Source organism: Hemitrygon akajei, chromosome 6 (genome assembly GCF_048418815.1).
Source record: "Hemitrygon akajei chromosome 6, sHemAka1.3, whole genome shotgun sequence".
Taxonomy (NCBI): Eukaryota; Metazoa; Chordata; class Chondrichthyes; order Myliobatiformes; family Dasyatidae; genus Hemitrygon; species Hemitrygon akajei.
This window is the reverse complement of record NC_133129.1, coordinates 174,446,633-174,468,093: the sequence shown is the minus strand read 5'-3', so window position 1 is coordinate 174,468,093 and position 21,461 is coordinate 174,446,633. Positions and strand designations below refer to the sequence as shown.

Below are 21,461 nucleotides of genomic sequence, written 5' to 3'. Positions count from 1 at the left end.
CAACCACTGTTGTGTCTTCCACAAACTTGATGATTCGGTTGGAACCGGATGTGTCATGGAAATGGTAATTTTGAGCAATGATGTTCATTGATTAATGAATTAGTAACAATAAGCATGGACTTTGTTGCTTATTTCCATGTCTTCATTGCTCTCGGATGGTACAAAATCATTTGCTTTTTATTTGGTAGTAAAGATAATGATTATGCATCTTTTTATTATGCGTAAGGCTTAAGAAATTGAGGGGTGGCATGCCATGAACCAACATTTTAGTATGTGCCATCATGGGCACGTATCATGGTCATGATCAATGCTTGAGTATTGAACACAACTGGAGTACTGTGTACAGTCTTGGCTGTTCTGTTATGAGGAAGAGAATAGTGAACTGTGAAGAACACTGAGGATGGTGTCTGAAATTGTGGAGAGGTTGGGACAGGCTGGAACTTTATTCCTTGGAAAGTAGGAGACTAAGGGGTACCTTGGAGAGGTATAAAGTCATGGAAGGTACAGAGACAGTAAATGCACACGGCTTTTAGCCAGGGTGGCGAACTAAAATCTTCAGGGCATAGGTCCAGAGGTGAAAGGGGAAAGATTGAAAAGGGATCTGAGGGGCATCTTCTTTGCGCAGAGGGTGGAATGTGTATGGAATGAAATACCAGATAAAACAGTTGAGGCAGGGATGTGGGGACAATAAGAATGTTTAAAAGACATTTGGACAAGTACATGGATAGGAGGGGTTTAGATAGATAGATACTTTATTCATCCCCATGGGGAAATTCAACTTTTTTTCCAATGTCCCATACACTTGTTGTAGCAAAACTAATTACATACAATACTTAACTCAGTAAAAAATATGATATGCTTCTAAATCACTATCTCAAAAAGCATTAATAATAGCTTTTAAAAAGTTCTTAAGTCCTGGCGGTAGAATTGTAAAGCCTAATGGCATTGGGGAGTATTGACCTCTTCATCCTGTCTGAGGAGCATTGTATCGATAGTAACCTGTCGCTGAAACTGCTTCTCTGTCTCTGGATGGTGCTATGTATGCGCACATGCTGGACACAAGCTAGGCCAAAGTGCCACCTGCCATGCTACATTATCTGCCTTTAGACCAATGGATGATTATGTTGGCAATATCCCTCTTGATAGCAGTACTGTCATGTTTGCGGCTATACCACTTGACTGATGTAATAGCAAGATGTACTGTGGAGAGCATTCTAACTGGGTGCATCATCATCTGGCATGGAAGTGCCAATGCAAAGGATCGGAAACAACTGCAGAGGGTTGTAAACTTGGCCAGTTATCATCATGGGCACTAGCTTCTCCAGCATTGAGAACATCTGCAAAGGAGGTGCCTCAAGAAGGTGCCATCCATCATTAAGGACCCTCACCACACAGGACATGTTCTCTCTTCATTACTACCATCACAAAGGAGGTACAGGAGCCTGAAGACACAGAACAGCTTCTTGCCCCACTGGCATCAGATTTTTGAAGGGTGCATGGACATTACCTTACTATCTTGCTCTCCTTTGTACTACATAGCTTGCACTTTTCTTATTGTAACTTTATAACAATTTATGTATTGAACTGTACAGCTGCCAACAAACAATAAATTTCAAGACACGTCAGTGATGATCAACCTGATTCTGATTCAGAGTTGTGCACAAGCTTTAAATGGCAAGTCAGACACTGACACCATTATAGCACCTGGTAAAAGACCAAAGACTAGTTTTATTGGTCACGTGTACAGCGAAACATACAGTAAAATGTATCGTTCTGCTTCAATGACTGAGGATTGTGCTGAGCATGCTTCTGGTGCCAACATATCATGCCCACAACTCATGAATCCCAAGCCGTACACCTTTGGAATATAGGAGGAAAGTGGAGGCCTCAGCAAAAACCTATGGGGTCACGTGCAAAACATATAAATTCCTTACAGACTGTGGTGGGGAATGAACCCCAATCGATGATCGCTGGCACTGTTAAGTGATTCTGACTTCTACACTACTGTGCTGAGATACAGGTCTATCGAGAGACACAGAGACAAGTTTAATGAAGAGTTTGTAATGTACACTAGTTCAAAAATCTTTTTAATCCCACACCGGCAGCTGAAGAAATGTTTCCACAACTCCATGGCCATGGTTAGATTATAGAGGGAAAAGAGATTGTGCTTTATATCCTATTGAGAGAAGAAGTGCCTCTAACCCCAGCAGCTTATGGGCCCCTGCGGAAGGATTCAGCTCACCTGTTTGCTTATCCACAAGGGAAAATTATGTGTGAGAGAGAACAAAAACGGAACAGAAATAAAGAAAATGAAAAACGAATGGTTGGGATGCAAAAAGATAATGTCCGGCAACAATTACATACTGCCTTCACCAAATTAATTTAGCGGAGTCCCTCGCTCAAATACTTGCACAAATGCTCTATCAGATGCAGAGCTGTTACAGAATTGCATGGACTGCAATAAAAGACTACACTAGATCCCAGACACAATGTATAAACACTGTGGGTCCTCCAGTGAGGTGGTTCATCTTAAGGGGAGGGTTATTTGTATTACATGGGAATCCCACAGCAACTGCAGCCCAATAAATGCAACAGGCAAGGAAAGTGATCCACCAGGGTAAGGAATAAGATAAAGCTGCTTCTACCAAGGAATGTTTAGACACAGATGCTCTATAAACATTTGCCAAATAGTTGGTAAGTGCACTAGGGAGAAGGGAAGGAGTCCATGGGGTAATAAAAAGGCTAGCCTAGACAAGCAAAACAAGCACAACAAGAATGTCTGCACAAAATATTTTCCTGTTCGAGCATCTGGTCGGCTATATAACAGTCCCATACTTCTCATTGTTAAGTTCCAACGTTTAAAAAGAATTTAATGATTCACCATGTTAAGATAAATTTCAAAATATCTGCCAGGAATCGCACACAAATAGAGTTTTTTAAAAAATGCATCTTTGGACAGGGAGCATTGCATTTCACTTGCACTTATAGAGCGGATGCCGAGAGGATGTTTCTTACAGTGGGTGTGATTAGGGCCAGAGTCTCAGGAAAGAGGAATATCCATTTAGAATAGAGACGAGGAGCTTCTTGAGCCAAAGGGAGGTGAATCTGTGGAATTCGTTGCCACAGACTACTGTGGAGAGCAATTCATTGGGTATATTTAAAGTGGAGGTTGATAGGCTCTTGAATAGGCAGAGCATCAATGGTTGCAAAGAAAAGGCAGGAGAATGGGATTGGGAAGGATTACAAATCAGCCATGATGGAAAGGCAGAGCAGACTCGATGAGCCAAATGACCCAATTCTGCTCTAATGTCTTACGGCCAGTGGTCTATTTGTTAGAGAATACCTGGCAAAGTAAAGTGCCATCCCAGAGGTAAGGACTTAATTCATTTCAGTGGTGCAGAGTTTGCATCTTCACCTCCTGCACTCTACACATCAAAATTAAAACTAATTTGGCTTACACTGCTCATTGCATTGAATGTACTCAAACTAGAAACAGCATTCAAACAGATCCTGTGGAAATGGTAGTCAAAGAAAATAGCATCACTACAGAAACTGTTAGGGAGGAAGTAATGACCAGATTAACATTACCTACAACAATAATACTAAGCAAACAGTTCACCACCCCCCCCCCACCCCCACCATTCTGCTTTCTTGTGGCTAACTGCTTTTAAATTTAAAGCACATGATATTCTGCAGATGCTGGAAATCCAGAGTAATTGACACAAAATCCTGGAGGAACTTGGTCAAATCTATGGAGAGGAATAAACAGTTGATGTTTCATGCCAAGTCACTTCATTGGGACTTTAAATTGTAAGAAAGCTCTGTGATCTTTTTTTTCCCCCCCGATCAGCTAACATTTAAAATCCCCCAAGGTAATAATGGGAAGAATGTACCAAGGTAAACAGTGAGGAAATAAAGTTGAATTCTCCTCCTCTTTCACATGCCCTTATTCACTCCGAATTTATCTTTGGATGAGCAATTATTCTAATATTAGCAACAATGAACAGACTTGATGGCATAACCAGGAGTCCCTTCAACAACAGATGCAAGCAAGCTTTTTCCAGAGTTGACTCCAGGTCATGGGTAAGGGGAGAAAGGGGAGTGGTGAGAACGTGGACTAAGCTGTCACTCAGAGTGGTACATGTGGGTTCAATTTCCAACACTGAAGAGAAATTTGGTTAGGTACGTGGATGAGAGGGGTATGGAGGGCTATAGTCCAGGTGCAGGTCGATGGGACTAGGTAGAATAATAGTTTGGCATGGAGTAGACGGGCTGAAGGTCTTGCTTCTCTGCTGTAGTGCTTTATGATTTTGGGTGCAGGAAATGAAATGTTAAAAATGTTGGCTAACAAGGGTCACAGTGAGCAAGATGCTGTCAAAATGCACAGTCAGAAAGTGGGGAAAGTAGGCTTGCAGGGTTTGAAAGGGAATTGGATAAGTGGAGGGAGTGGGACAAAATGGATATCTCTACCAATGAGGGAAAGTCAGTCAAATGGGTTCTGTGTACAGAATCATTATATATTCAAAATATATTATGAATACTTTATATCATTGTATAATCAATATACGTTGGCAGGGAGAAACTAGCAACTGCAGATACTGGAATCTGGAGTAAAACAAACTGCTGGAGGAACTCAGCAAGTCAAAGTTCAAAGTTCAGAGAAAATTTATTATCAAGGTACATATGTCACCTGGAAATTCATTTTCTTGTGGGCATTCACAGTTGAACAAACAAATACAGTAGAATCAATGAGAAACTACACAAAGAAAGACAGACAAACAGCCATTGTGCAAATGAATACAAAAGGCAAACAAGCAAATAATTCTGACAAATGCATTGTAGGGGCCTTGAAAGCGAGTCCACAGGTTGTGGAATCAGCTCCGTGTTGAGGTCAGTGAAGTTATCCACGCTGCTTCAGAAGTGTGATGTTTGAAGAGTAATAACTGTTCTGGAACCTGGTGGTGTGGGACCTCCTTCCTGAGGGCAGCAGTGAAAAGAGAGCATGGCCTGGATGGTAGGACATGGAATGTGATGTCTTTAAAGGGAAATGGATGGTCAATGTTTTGGGTCAAGCCCTTCAACTGGACTGAAAGATAGATGGCTAGTACAAAGAGGAGAGGGGAAGGGATGGAGCAAGAGGTGGCAAATGATAAGAGGATCCAGGTGATGAGGAAAGTGCATGATTAGCGACAGGCTAGGGGAGATAGGTTGAGGTGACAAAGGGCTGCAGACGCTGAAATCTGCTGGGAGAGGAAGGTGATGCATGGAACCAAATAATGGAGGCAAGGAAGACAAATGAGAACTGCAGTTGGAGGGGAACCAGTGGTGGAAAGAGTGCACGGGAGATAGGCAGGTGGAGTGGCAGCAGGAGGGGAAAGAAACCAGATGTTAATGATAGGTTTGGGAATGGAAACCTTAACTCTGGCCCTCTTTTCGCAGATGCTCCCTGACTTGAGTACCTTCAGGGTTATTTTTTCTGTTTTCATAATCAGTATAATACTGTCATTTCCTGCATCTAGGGCACTGACTGACCAGTCTAGAGCCAAGCATGACATTTTAACCTGAATAGTTCTGACTTTTGAAAAGCTGAGGAAATGGTTATTTTTGTTTCACTTGTAGGTAGGATGCCACTTTGTTGGCACGACCTCAGGTTGCCTAGTATTTTAAATGTTGCCATGTGATCATAAATAGATGAAATAAGTAAATTCTCATTGGCTGCATCTTGGGTGTGTTGCTTTGGATTTCCAGCATCTGCAGACTTTCTTGTGTTTATGATAGCGAAAGCGTGGTCTGGAATGATACACTAGGTACAGGTGATGCAGTTAGGTGACAGAACCAAAGCTTTTCATGTATGTTCACTTAAATGATCAATGATCAAACCCCGGGAATTCATGAATGATAATAATGTAGTTGGCTCTTTACGTGACTCAAATTAAAGTCATTGTTCATCATTATCATCATCATTATGTGCAGTGTCATATGACCATGACTGTTCTTGGCAAATTTTACTGCAGAAGTATTTTGCCATTGCCTTCTTCTGGACGGTGTCTTTACAAGATGGGTGACCCAGCCATTATCAATACTCTTCAGAGATTGTCTGCCTGGCGCCAGTGGTCGCATAAACCAAGACTTGTGATAGTCACCAGCTGCTCATATGACCATCCACCACCTGCTCCCAAGGCTTCAAATGACCATGACTGGGGGAGGGCTAAGCAGGTGCTACACCTTGCCCAAGGATGACCTGCAGGATAGCTGATAGAGGATGCCGTACACCTGCTTTTGTAGAGACGCATCTCCACCCCGTCACCAAAAAGTCATGATTAAGGGTCACGAACACATCAAGAGATACAGCAGGAGATCAGGACCTGTTGGTCTATCAGGTTTGTGTTCACCATCATGCACCTGTTTATACTAATCCTATTTATTCTCCTCATCCCCACAATCGCCCCACTTACACACTAGGGACATTTAACCACATCCAATTTACCTACCGAAACTGCACACCTTTGGGATGTGGGAGGAAATCAAAGTACCTGGGAAAAAACATACGGTCATTGGGAGTACATGCAAACTCCGTGATGAAGATGGGAACCAGCCAATATTGGCTTAGAATCCAGGATCATTTTCCACTGTTGTTCCAGAGACCACCTCTGAAATATAATCCTCATTTTTGCTGCTGATTGATTGGGCAAAGGAACATCTATTCATTTAGAGACCAACAGGCCTATACAATGGTGAATTGCCATTCATTGGCTGCTAATTAGGTTCTAGTGCAACTCCTTATAATTTCGGACAGTGACTGCACGTTATAACATTGAATCAGGCCCAAAATTAACTGAGTGGGTGAAACCAGAGAAATGGAATATCTCCAGAAAATTCTCCTACTAGACAACTGAAGTCCATTGAGAGAATCAGGACGGAACCAAGCCCTGGTCCACAACCATCCAAACCTGACTCATTTACACATCTGCCATTAAAACATTAACTATAGAAGCATCAACACTTTTTTTGAAAAATTAAATACAAATGATTTTTGTTTTGCTGCTCTATTTAAAAGGATGATCTATTAATGAAATTTCTCCCATACATTCCAAAATAATTCAGTTCATTTGGACACAACTATAAAAATAATGCAAATAAAACCAGGTATCGTTTATAATGTATTTTTGCCATTACATGCCTTTACAATAGCTTGAATAATTATGCTATTTAAACACTACTAGTAAATCTAACTAGGTTTCATTTCCACATCTGTACCATGGCTGATGTACTGTTTTTACAAAAGCTATGGAATTCAGAGGTCATGGTACAAAGGCACCTGAGTTTGGGAGAATTGATTGTTGCTTTTGAAAGTGTGGGATCAGAAAAAATACCAATCAACATACAGGATTTTGTAGAGGTACCTAACAGGTCAAATTCTACTCCTCTTGTGCTGTTCCGGTCTCGAGTTTTCATATGCAGTAGGGAGAAATGAAAATGAGGTGTAACAACTTCCATGAAGGTCAAAGGCCAAAGTAGAATACTGGCAAATATCCTAGAAATGTTTTTATTTACCTTGGGAATTAGGGAGTATTTATGAGAAATCAGTTTTTTTCAGGGAGAATACACTAATCTCATAACAGGTGGTGCCCAGCCAAAGGAAGAAATGGGTTTGAAAAGATGAATATAGTACAGGCCCTTTGGCCCACAATATTATTTTGACCTTTTAGCACACTTTAAGATTAATCTTATCCTTCCATCCTACATAACCCTTTTCTATCATCCATGTATCTAAGAGTTTAAGATTTTTTTTACTCACTTTTGTTACTTTAACCAATTGCTCCTCAGCATCAGGACTTTAATGCCAAGGGCACTGATTACTTTCCAATTACAAAAGGATGATTGATGGTGTATCGCCCATTTCAATACACAATTGGAATTGACTGCAACTCTTATAAAACGAAACGTCAGACTCAGAGGTAAAAGGACCCCTAACACTGACCTCAGTATTACGACAAACAGTCATTCAGTGTCTGTTATTTGTCATGTTCAGATCTGAACAAAATAGCCAAATCCTTCAAGAGGGGCATCTCACAGTGTAGATATTCAGGACTTTCCTTGCTGGCTACAGCTTAATCTTTTCTCCCCAACACCCCCCCCCCCCGACCCTGCAAGAGTAACGTCCTATGTGCAAACCATTAACAACATGGCAACATTTTGGGTGGCATGGTAGTGCAGTGTTACAAAGATGAGCACATCACAACCACAACATATCTGAGTAGACTGGGGAGGTATGGGAGTGTAGTGGTTAGCTTAATGCTATTACAATACCAGTTCTGCTGCTGTCTTTAAGAAGTTTGAATGCTCTGCACGGGCTTCCTCTGGGTGTTCTGGTTTCCTCCCGCATTCCCAAGGCGTACAGTTAGAGTTAGTGAGTTGTGGCCATGCAATATTGGTGTTAGACCCCTGGGCTGACCCCAGCACATCCTCGGACTGTGTTGGTCATAGACCCAAATGGTGCATTTCCCTGTATGTTTTGATGTATGCATGACAAGTAAAGCTAATCTTTATCTGTTCTCTCTCTATTCCAATTTCTTTCCTTTTGTACTTTCATTTTTTCTTCTTTCTTTTTCCACATCCCCACATTCCAAAGATGTACAATTTATGAGGTTAATTGGTCACATGGGTGTAACTGGCCAGCATGTAACATGTCCAGCTCACTGGGCTGGAAGGGCCCAGTACCCTGCTGCATCTCCAGATAAAAATAAAACTAACAGTGAGGAAAACAGGATGTCTGGAACTCCGAGGACTGAGGTTAGAAGTGAACATAAGAAGACGCAGGGGATGACAGAAAAAATATCTCTCACTTCTCATTGCTCTGTAAATGGCATAAGAATAAGTGCCACAAGAATGGGGCACCATGGTAGTGTAGAGGTCAGTGTGACACTATTACAGCTCTGGGTTTCAGAGTTCAGAGTTCAATCCTGACCTCCTCTGTAAGGAGTTTGTACATCCTCCACAGGAATGTGAGGGTTTCCTCTGGCTGTTCCTGTTTCCTCTCATAGTCCAAAGACGGTGAGTAGATTAATTGTTCATTGTAAATTGTCCTGTGATTAGGCTAGAGTTAAGGGAATAAAATGAGAACACAAGGATTCCCAGATCTCTAGGATATAGTGCAAGTAAGTTGAGAGGGTTTTTTGAAAATTATTTTTGAAAGTGTATGACTCTGAGAATTACTCAGGCGATTTCTGGTGTTGCTATTCAACTTCCGCTGCACTGTCCAGAACTCACTGTAAAACAACATCGCTTGTAAACTCATTGTGTGATTTGCACATTAATTCCCCAATATATGTGAGCACTCTCCATCTGAATTGTAAATTGCCTATGGTTGTTTTAAATTAAATCAAAATGCTAACTTTGAATTGGAGCTTTGATACTATTTTTTTTTGGTGAAGGATCTATTAGTTCTCACCTGGTCCCTTACACCAACTCTTTCGTCAAGAAATCAGAGCAGCAACTCCACTTGCTGAGGAGTCTGAGGCAAGTGAACCATGCTCTCCCTGACCCCTGACCCTCCCACCCCCCCATTCCAACCAATTTTTTTTAAACAGGAGCACCACTGAGTGTGTCCTGAGCAGCTGCATCTCCGTCTGGTACAGGAATTCCAAGGCATCTGACCGAAAGTTCCTCTAAAGGTTCATGAAGACTGCTGAGAGGATCTCTGGGGTCTCTCTTCCACGCATCCGAAGTATTTGTCAGGAGCACTGCGTACACAGGGCCCTTAGCATTGCCAGTGATCTCTCCTTTCCATCCAACAATCTCTCTGATCCCCTAACATCACGCAAGAGGTACCACAGTATTAGGACAAGGGCTGTTAGGATGGGAAACAGCTTCTTTCCCCAGGTCGTGAGACTGCTGAATCTGAGTCTGCCACCATCCAGGTCTCACCACGTTTGAAGCACCAGTAGCATTATACTGTTTACTTTTAAAACTTGGGTCATAAATGCACCTTATTATTTATTAATGGTAACATTACTTTATGCATTATGTGTGAGTTACTTATTTACCTAGTTTTTATTTAGGGATACAGTGCAGACTAGACCCTTCTGGCCCTTTGAGTGGAGCTGCCCCCGCAACCCTGATTTAAAACTAACCTAATCAAGGGAAAATTTACAATGGCCAACTAACCTCCTGTATCAGGTACATCTTTGGACTGTGGGACGAAACTGGAGCACCTGGAGAAAACCCAAGCATTCCACGGGCAGGACGTACAAACCCCTTAGAGAGGGCGTCGAGAATGAACTCCAAACATAGATGCTGCAAGCTGCAATGGCGATGTGCTAACTGCTACGCTACGGTGGTGCTGTGCACCTTGGTCCAGAGGAATGCTGTCTGTTTGGTGGTACACTTCTAAATGGTCGAATGACAATAAATTTGAACTTGATAAAAAAAAACACGAAATGCTGGCAGAACTCAGCAGGCCAGACAGCATCTATGGGAGGAGGTAATAATGACGTTTCGGGCCGAAACCCTTCATCAGGAGTGAAGTAACATGGGATTGTCGAGGGGGGATAAGAAGTGGGGGGAGGGATAAAGTAGAGAGCTGGGAAGTGATAGGCTGGAGGGAAATGGGCTAGGGGGAAGGTGGAGAATTATGGGAAATAAAAGAGAAAGAAAGGTAGGGCTGGGGGGAGAGATTATAGTGAGGGGGGAAAAAGAGAGAGAAAGAGAACCAGACTAAAATAATAGATAGGGATGGGGGTAAGGGGAATCAATGGAGGTCAGTGAGTTGGATGTTCATGCCGGCAGGAAGGAGGCTACCTAGGCGGGAGATAAGGTATTACTTCACTCCTGATGAAGGGTTTTGGCCCGAAACATCGTTATTACCTTCTCCCATAGATGCTGTCTGGCCTGCTGAGTTCTGCCAGCATTTTGTGTTTTTTAAATTTATTTCCAGCATCTGCAGTTTCACTCATGTTAAATTTGAACTTGAACTTGATCTGGTTACTTTGCAGAGGGAAGCAAATTTGAAACATTAAATTCAGGTTACAATTGGCTTCAGTCTTCAGAATTTTTAGCTTCAGTTGGTTGAGGCTAGTCTTCAGCATGAAAATTTACTGAGAAATTCACTTCACCCAGAGTAACAGGTGCCAGAAAACCACTGACAGTAGCAACAATGGATTGAAACAAAACACACAACTTTGTGTGTCAGGTAGCAAAAGACCTTTTATTCTCTCGGCTCCAGTTACTGTGACCAGCAGTTGGTCAAAAGCTTTTGAGTGGCTACTGAATACTTAACCCAGGTCATAACATTCAACAGACAAATTTATGGTTTAAGTACCGGTAATTCAAAAAAAAAATAACATGGCATCTCACTAACAGAAAAATAGGCAATAAATTTATTGGTTAACAGATCAACTGATCTCAGATAGTTTTGCTGTAAACTCACTCTGCTTTCATCACCTCTCAGTGTGGACAGATTCAGTTTCATATTTATTAAACCATAAGACACAAGAGCAGAATTAGGCCACTCAGCCCACTGCGTCTGCTCCGCCATTCCATCACGGCTGATTACTATCCCTTTCAACCCCATTTTTTCTGCCTTTCACTGTAACCTTTGATGCCCTGACTAAATAAGAACTTATCAACCTCTGCTTTAAATATACTCAACGACTTAGCCTCCAAAGCCATGGCAATGAACTCCACAGATTCACTACTTTCTGGCTAAAGAAATTCCTCCTCATCTCTGTTCTAAATGGATGTCCCCTCTATTCTGAGTCTGTGTTCTCTGGTCCTAGGCTCATCCACAATGGGAAACATCCTCTCCACATCTATTCTGTTGGGGTTTTTCAATATCTGACAGGTTTTAATGAGATTCCCCCTATTATTATTCTAAACTCCAGTGAGTACAAGCCCAGAGCTGTCAAATGCTCCTCAAACATCAACCCTTTCATAATGGGAATCATCCTCGCGTAAAAATAAGTTCAAAAATAGTGAGATTACAGATTACAGAATTTGAAAGCTATAAAATTAGAATATTATTTATTTATTTTTCTTTTTTATTTGCACAGTTGGTCGCCTTTTGCTCTCCTGATGGTGCAGTCTTTCACTGATTCTGTTACGGTTATTATTCTACTATGGATTTATTGAGTATGCTCACATGAAAATGAATTTCAGTGTTTGCATACGGTGGCATATATGCAATTTGATAATAAATTTACTTTTAACTTTAGAGTCGTGCTGGGTCTCTTTCCCACTGGAAACTTAAAACCTGGTGGTTGCCCTGAATGAGACATCTGAAGTAATTGGCAGACACTTCGTAAGGGGAACAAAACTGGAAGTCAACAATGTGACTTCAATATAAAATTCAAATATAGAATCAAAAGGAGTTCAGGAGAATCTCATCAAAAATGTGAATTGCACAGGAAATGGCTGAGACATATAGTAACAATGCAAGAATTCCCTGGATGGAGCCCAAGGAGTGATGTAACCTACTGGGTTATAGACAGAGCTGGGAAGAGGTTTCTTGGCAAAGCATGAACACAAAGGGCTGAACAGCCTTCTCTTTGCTGTAAATTTCCATGGTGGAATACAACATTGGTAAATGCCAGACCATCCAATTTGGAAGGAATAATAGAAGAGCAGATTATTATTTAAAAGTTGAAAGATTGCAGCATGCTGTTGTGCAGAGGTACTTGGGAGTACTTATTCATGAATCGCAAAAAGTTGGCTTGTAGGTACAACGGGTTATTAAGAAGGCAAATGGAATGTTGGCCATCATTCCTAGAGAGATTGAATTCAAGAGCAGGGAGGTCATGCTGCAACTATACAAGGTACTGGTGAGGCTGCACCTGGAGTACTGTGTGCAGTTCTGGTCTCCTTACTTGAGGAAGGACATACTGGCTTTGGAGGCAATGCAGAGGAGGTTCACCAGGTTGATTCCAGAGATGGAGGGGTTAACCTATGAGGAGAGATTGAGTCACCTGGAACTATACTCTCTGGAATTCAGAAGAATGAGGGGATCTTATAGAAACATACAAAATTTTGAAAGGGATAGATAAGATAGAAGAAGGAAAGTTGTTTCCTTTGGTAGGTGAGACTAGAACTAGGGGACATTGCCTCACGATTCAGGGGAGAAGATTTAGGACGGAGATGAGGAGAAACTGTTTTTCTCAGAGGGTGGTGAATTTGTGAAATTCTCTGTCCAGGGAAGCAGTTGAGGCTTCCTCACTAAATATATTTAAGAAACAGTTAGATAGGTTTTTACATAGTAGGGGAATTAAGGGTTATGGGGAAAAGGCAGGTAGATGGAGCTGAGTTTACGGACAGATCAGCCATGATCTTATTGAATGGTGGGGCAGGCTCGATGGGCTGGATGGCCTACTCCTGCTCCTATTTCTTATGTTTTAACTAGTTCACAGCAAGATTAAAGAACTATGTAAGGGAGAAGTAAACAGAAACTTATTAAGCATCAAAGATGAAGAATCAAAGAAAGATGTAATAAAAGGTGTAATTGGGCAGTGTGGGCTCATTGGGCTGAGAAGCCCTGTTACCAGGCTGTATCTCTAAATTAAATGTATTAGGAATTTGCTGAATAAAAAACAATATTCAGCTATTCTAAGGATTAAAGAATTATTAAACAAATTAAAAGAATTTTTATTTTTTAAAATAAAGAATTATTTTAAAATAAGTTAGAGGTTAAAGCATGGATATGGAATAAAATGTGCCCAAATACATAAATACCAGCATGTATTGACAATGTAAACAGTGTTTTAAAGTGTTCTCAGTGCAGTGCAGTGTCTGATGTTAGAGACAGAGAGGGGTGGGGGGGGGGGGTATTAACCAGAATAACTGATCAGATTCACTGCCTAGTGGAAGAAAGTTTTCAGATGGCAGGAAGTTATGCAGACAGAGTTAGCGGAAGGATGAGAAGTGGCCTGAAAGAAGCTCAGATGCTTTCGTCGACAGGAAGGCAAAGGTGCCTCTGCATTCCATCTTCGTCTAAAGTGGAGAATCTGCTTGCCCATTTCCCACAGACTGGGAAAAATAGTTAGCTTTAAACACCAGGTAAATACAAAGGAAACAAATGCTTACAGCTCACCAAGCTACTTTTCTATTGTATATAACTGTTCGCCAAGAACTGTATGATCTGGATCTTTTTTTAAAAAATTTTCCTGACTCTAAGTTTATTTCTGCTCCTGTAAAATTTCTTCAGTATACAGAAGCAGCAGTTTTTATAAAACACATCTAAGTTGACTTGACAAGTCCCTTCAACGAGCTCCATTTGCCTTTAATACTGAGGCCGTCATCCTGTGGTGCAAGGACACAATGCTTAATACAAACGGCTGCAGGAACGCAAGTGAGCCATAGCAATAACTTGGAAGACCGGGCATTTTATCAACACCATGTCCTGGCAGTCAGTGTAGCCTTTGAGAGATGCTTTAAAGAGGATTGAGAAAGATGCCTTACCCCATAATGCCATGAAAATGGAGTAAAAAACCGTGGCAGGGTTATCAAACAAGTGGCTGGCTCGTGCAGTCGCACACGTGGTGCTCAGCTTCCAGTAGCTGCAGGTCCTGTCGCACAGTGGACACATGGTGATATTGGCACGGTGGTCACACATCTCCATGCTGCGGTGAGAGAGGGAGACAGAATGGAGAGAGGAAAAGAAAATGAGAAACAAGACTGGATTTAAACTCAATCGTGCTTAAAAGTAGCTAGTCAGGCCCAGTGGACAGCATGTACCAAGGGGCAAGATGGACACCCCGGAGAGTAGCTGCAGGCAACTGGCTGGTAGACTGGCGCTGGCTGGTTCACAGCAGTGCCAAACAACAGGCTATTTTTAGGTCCCTAGGCCTCAGCTGCATTGAACTGGCAGGCCGAGTTGGAAGCTAAGCTCTGTGCACTCAAACATTCTGTTAATAGTCAGGGTGCAGCTCCCTGGTGTGCTGGAGAGGGCAGGTGGAAGTTGGCTGCAAAGGGTGGACAAACCACAGCCTGGCTGGGCTTGCAGGGCCTGAAGATTCTTCCCGCCCTTCTCATTCCCAATGGCATAATGAGGATGCTCCCCAAACAGACTTCCTGATGATCCTGCCAAGTGGGAGGTCTGCCAGTCAGCTCAGGCCTAAAAATAGCTATTGCGGTCCTGTTATAGATCTTCTGATTTTAAAATTAGAGCTTGGCATTTGAACTTGGAAGCCTCGCTACCCACCAGCAGTCAGCCCAAGTGGACGCTGCCAGAGCAAAGCTATGATTCGTGGGAAGGATGACATCACCAGGGCTCCAGGCCTACCAGCAAAAGAACTGACAATCTGACCCTCGTTTTAAAGCTCATTAAGAGTTTCAGTTACTTGTCAGTGGAACAGGAATACCAAACAAAGATAAAGAACTAACACAGCAATAAGCTGAAAATAATTTTACTGCGACATCTGGAATTTGGCTATTTATTGGGTATGTAAAGAACACAAACATTCCATATAAATAAGATAGTTTTTTGGGTGGGCTACATTTTATTACGGAGTCAGAATATACATTGGATTTTCCATTCCTATTTGCAATAATACACAATTCATCACTGATTCTCATAAACAAATGGTAATTAATCATCATCATTTGATCACCTCCGCCCACTTCAAATGCAATAAACTTTTATCTGGGCTTAAAGTTATGATGTGCCAGATGACGAGAAACTCTACTCAATGCAGAGAAGAGCACTATTAACAAGGAGTAATGGATCACCCTCAGTGTCTTGCTGAACTCAACCCAGAATGCTGTATTACCCTGATATTAACTACAACTACTCTTCTGTCCATCAAGTGTCTTGCAACAAATAATTCTCTACATTTCATATCAAAAATAGGAATAACACTCCATCCAATCAGATGTTTTAAGAAGCAGCAATGAAACATTTAAAAGAAATTAAAGATTAAACATTCTTTTAAAAAGGAGATTAGCTTGTATATTGAAACATACAGTGAAATGAGTCATTTGTGTCAAATCAGGTTAGTGAGGATTGCACGGGGCATAGTCTGTAAAAGTTGTCACACTTCTGGTGCCAATGTAACATGCCCAAAACTTACTAACCCTATCCCCAACCATACATTTTTGGAATGTGGGAGGATATTGGAGCACCTGCAGGAAACCCACATGGTCATGGAGGAGAACATGAAAACACCTCAGAGACAGCATGGGAATAGAACCCTAATCTTCCGACTACTGGCACTGTAAAGCTTTATGCTAACGGTTATGCCACAATGCTTGTGCTAGCTTGCCAGTGTCGTATGTGGTTCAAAACTAAGCTTAGTCTTGGTGGTGTTCAGGGCTTTCTTCATTGTGCCAGTAGCTTCATCCTGATTTTCACAACTGTCAGTTATGCAAATCCCAGGAGAAGACTCAGGAATACTGTCGTAAGCAAATATAGACAGATTCTTCAATGCTGTTTCCATAACAGTTGTTTTTGACCAGTCAGAGTTGTTATCCCTGAGCTGAACCCTCGAAATTGGAGGACCAGTGGACCATTCTTTGTCTGGCCTCTACCCTTTGAACTCTTTGGCATGGGTGACCCTACCAAGAGTCAAAATCCAAGGCCCTGACTCTAGCCTACATAGCTCTCCAGGTCATTGAAGCACGCAAGCCTCCAAACCCTATGACAAGGTTGTGGTCCTCTTGGAGCTGCACTCTTTAGAGGTGCTTCAAAATGCATAATCTCTTTTGCAAAGAATTTTCACTTGTTTAGGAGTGATTGGTAAGGGACGGGTTACAATCTGTTGGAGGAACTCAGTGTGTTGAACAGTATTGGGAGGGGACTGAATTCATTCTCCCTCCCATTGATACTTCTCCACCTGCTGAATTCTTCCAGCAGATTGCCTGTTGCTCCAGCTTCCAAATTCTGCAGACCCTCAGGACAGGATATGATTGGAACATTGGCAAAGCAGCAGGAGACCTGTGAACACACAGTTCGTATCACCCAGGCAACACTCATGGAATGTCACCAGAAACATAATAACTTGATGTCTGTTTTCCTAATCACTTTAGGAACCATTTACTGATTCCTTTTAGAGATGTGCACAGCCGGAACAACTTATTTCTTCTCTTTAGAAAAAGCCAAAGCATCAACATTAATACCTCTCAGGCCAGCTGCATCTGAGTGGGCTAATAACAATTTTCCAACTTCCACCCATATTAATAATTCAAGGATAACCTTTCAAATGTTTTTTGTTACACACTCAGTGGCCACAATATTAGGGACCTCCTGTACTTCAGGGTTTGATGTATTGTGCATTCAGAGATGCCCTTTTGCAAATCACTATTGTAACATGTGGTTATTTGAGTTACTGTCACCTTCTTGTCAGCTGGGTGGTAGTGTGAAATGTCAGGAGGATGTTATGAGAATGCAGGGTGACTTGGACAGGTTGGGTGAGTGGGCAAATGTATGGCAGATGCAGTTTAATGTGGATAAATGTGAGGTTGTCCACTTTGGTGGCAAGAACAGGAAGGCAGATTACTATCTAAATGGAGTCAAGTTAGGAAAAGGGGAAGTACAATGAGATCTAGGTGTTCTTGTACATCAGTTAATGAAAGCAAGCCTGCAGGTACAGCAGGCAGTGAAGAAAGCTAATGGCATGCTGGCCTTTATAACAAGAGGAATTGAGTATAGGAGTAAAGAGGTCCTTCTGCAGCTGTACAGGGCCCTGGTGAGATCCCAGTATTGGAGTCTTGTGTACAGACAAGAGTCCTGCACACAGGACTGGAGTATTGTGTGCAGTTTTGGTCTCCAAATTTGAGGAAGGAAATTCTTGCTATTGAGGGAGTGCAGCGTAGTTTCACAAGGTTAATTCCCGGAATGGCAGGACTGTCATATGTTGAAAGATTGGAGCGACTGGGCTTGTATACACTGGAATTTAGAAGGATGAGAGGGGATCTGATTGAAACATATAAGATTATTAAGGGATTGGACACGCTGGAGGCAGGAAGTATGTTCCCACTGATGGGTGAGTCCAGAACTAGAGGCCACAGTTTAAGAATAAGGGGTAGGCCATTTAGAACAGAGATGCGGAAAAACTTTTTCACCCAGAGAGTGGTGGATATGTGGAATGCTCTGCTCCATAAGGCAGTGGAGGCCAAGTCTCTGGATGAATTCAAGAGAGTTAGATAGAGCTCTTATAGATAGCGGGGTCAAGGGATATGGGGAGAGGGCAGGAACGGGATACTGATTGTGTATGATCAGCCATGATCGCAGTGAATGGCGGTGCTGGCTAGAAGGGCTGAATGGCCTACTCCTGCACCTACTGTCTATTGAACCAATTTGGCCATTCTCCTCTGACCTCTCTCATTAACAAGGCATTTTCACCCACAGAATTGCCACTCACTGGATGTATTTTTTGGCTTTTGCACCATTCTCTGTAAACTCTAGAGACTATTGTGTGTAAAAATCCCAAGAGATCGGCAGTGTCTGAGATACTCAATCCACCCCATCTGGCACCAACAATCATTCCACGGTCAGTCACTTAATCACATCCCCATTCTGCTGTTTGATCTGAACATCAACGGAACCTCTTGGCCATGTCTGTATGGTCTTATGGGGCGGCACTGTAGTGTAGTGGTTTGCACAATGCTTTACAGCACAGGCAATCAGGGTTCAATTCCCGCTGCTGCCTGTAAGGAGTTTGCGTGTTTCTTCCTGTGACCGCAGGGGTTTTCTCCGGGTGCTCCAGTTTCCTCCCACAGCCCAAAGATGTACTGGTTGGAAGGTTAATTGGCCATTGTAAACTCTCCCGTGATTTGCTATGATGAAATGGTGGTGTGGCTCGAAGAGTTGGGAGGGCCTATTCCACACTATATCTCAATAAAAATACTGATCACCAAGATATTTGCATGAACAAGCAGGAGTAGAGGTGCACCTAATAAAGTGGCTACTGATTGTATATCTGAAACAGGTTGATATTTTTACTATTTGAGAAAAGCAGCCTTCTGATCTACCATCTTCACATTACTTCCATTTGGACCCGTAAGAAGAGGAGAACAGCTCTCTTTTCCCTCTCCTTCCAAATTGGTACATTACTCCACCTTCACATCAGTTCCACATGAGTGTTAATAGAAAAAAATGGACTTAAGAACGGATAAAACACAGAAACTGCTAGAAACTCAGCGGGTCAGGAAGCATCGGTAGACAGTTACATTTATCAATTACAGTACAGCATAGGAACGGGCCCTTTGTCTACAGTGTTGTGCCAAATTATAACTCAGTGCCTAAGTAAGCAAATCCCTTCTGCCTGCACAATTGTCCATACCCCTCCATTCACATGCCTATCTAAGAGCCGTATAAACATCTGTCGTACTTGCCTCCACTACCACCCCTAGGAGAGCATTCCAGGCACCCACTACTCTGTTGAAAAGCTTGTTCCCCTTCACTTTAAATCCCTGTCCTCTAATATTGTTGATTTTGACCTTGGTGGAAAAAACAGTCTATCTATGCCTCTCATAGGCTTATAATCTTCTATTAGGTCTCTGCCATTTCCGAGAAAACAGCCCATGTTTGTCTAATCTGATGGCATAAATATCAATTTCTCCTTCCAGTGAACAAACTTCATCCCCTTTCCTCTATTCCCCACTCGGACCTTTTACTTCTTCTCACCTGCCTATAACTTCCCCTCTAGGTCCCATCCTCCTTCCTATTCTCTTGTGGTCCACTCTCCTCTCCTGTCAGATTCTTTCTTCTCAAGCCCTTGACCTTTCCCACCCACCCAGCTTCACCTATCACCTTCCAGATAGCCTTTTTATCCTCCCCTCACCTTTTTATTCCAGCATCTTTCCCCTTCCTTCTCAGTCCTGAGGAAAGGTCTCGGCCCAAAACGTTGATTAGTTATTTATTTCCATAGATGCTGCCTGACCTGCTGAGTTTCTCCAGCATTTTGTGTGTGTGGCTTTGCCTAACCTGTTCCTTTCTTCAGAAAACTGCTTAAATACAAGGTATTTCCTGCATTTTGTTTAGGTTCACAGTGTCTGCTGCTTTCTGCTTTTCAATTACAGTTTCTCAGTCAGGAAACAAGAAACAGCCACAAGAACTTCCTCACAAGGTTGTTGAACCACGATGGACTTTGTTGCTAAGCTGGAGTCCTTTCAGGAATTCTTTCATTTCACAAATAAACGTCAATGATCAGGTAAACATCATGCAGAATTATCAAAAGGTCGCAAAGCCCTTGACCCTCATATACCCCTGGAAGGTCTCCGAAGGAGCCATTTGAAAAAAACAGTCATCAATTCAGACTTTTGCCAAGAACCAGCGTGAAATGTGAACCACATAGCAAAACACTGAATGAAGTTTTTCAACTAAGTATTTGCTTTAAATGTCTCAGAGAGTGTAGTTTATTTATTTTATATTGACAGCCTTTCGGGGAGATTTTAAACAAAAAACTTAATGGATGGAGGTTGCAAATCCCCAGCAACTCAATTTCATACAAGAGTTATAAACGAGCAGTCCTTTTAAACAACTGGCTCCGGCTTTACCTGGGAATATTCTCGTTAACAGTTGCACATCCGTACAGGAACACTATGATCCCGATGGTGGAAGCTGGAATCAGCATTTGTGTGTACACTCCAAGCCAGGCAAAGTAAAATGCAATCTTCTCACCAAAATACTTCCTGCACAAGGAAAAAAACAAGAATTGGGTGTCAGTGTCAACATTTTGGTGACAAGCCCCAGAACTGGAGTGCAGTCAGGCTTGAACTCTACTGCCCACAGGAAACAAGCGGCAGCTGCGAAAGGAGACTCTGAACAACCAAAAGACCCAGCCATTAACCAGGGACACCAACTACTCTTGCTTACTCTGCACCAGAGTATGTGGATCCCGGATTAGCCTCTGTGGCCCCACTAATAAACAACCCCTTAGGACAAGAAGTTCCAACCATTTTTATGCCATGGAACCCTATCATTAACCGAGGAGTCCATGGATGCCAGGTTGGCAACCCCTGCCTCTGAAGAACATCACACTCGACTCGAGTGATCACACTATTACATGAAGTACGAATCTGGAGAGTTCTTCTTGTGTATCAAAGCACGCGAAATAAGAAGAGGCTACAAGTCCCCTTGATCCAGAATAGTGGCTTAAAACTAGGGCTGTACCTATACAACCCTTTTCAATTCCAGTATTGGTCAATATCCTTGATGCTCAAAAATCTAAACATCTCAGTCCTGAATACAGATTGACAGTACATCTAGAATCCATTGGGTTAAAATGAAAAAGTAGCAGCATGTCATCAAACGAGAGTAGTGGATTGATGGAGTTCATGTGCTCTGGATATTGATAATAATTAAGTGAGGTAATGGCAATAAGTTCAATTAGACAATGCCCTTTCATTGCCAGTGTTGTACAACTGTAAGTCTTTTCCCCTAGATGGCAATGAAACAGCAATTATTATTATGAATTATCCTTGAGTTTGAGTTGGGTATTTCCTAACATGAGTCATTCTGGTGAGATTTCCCC

At 42.2% G+C, this 21,461-nt stretch overlaps 1 protein-coding gene across 1 annotated transcript in view; it reads right to left on the bottom strand.

The window, feature by feature from the left end:
• Positions 1-21,461, bottom strand: part of ano1a (anoctamin 1, calcium activated chloride channel a) — a 288,477-nt gene that overhangs the window by 87,498 nt on the left and 179,518 nt on the right. The window contains exons 11-12 of the mRNA XM_073049786.1: positions 20,485-20,619; positions 14,449-14,609 (exon numbers count right to left, since the gene is read on the bottom strand). Coding sequence (XP_072905887.1) covers positions 14,449-14,609; positions 20,485-20,619 — 296 coding nt within the window. The remainder of the gene's footprint in view (positions 1-14,448; positions 14,610-20,484; positions 20,620-21,461) is intronic.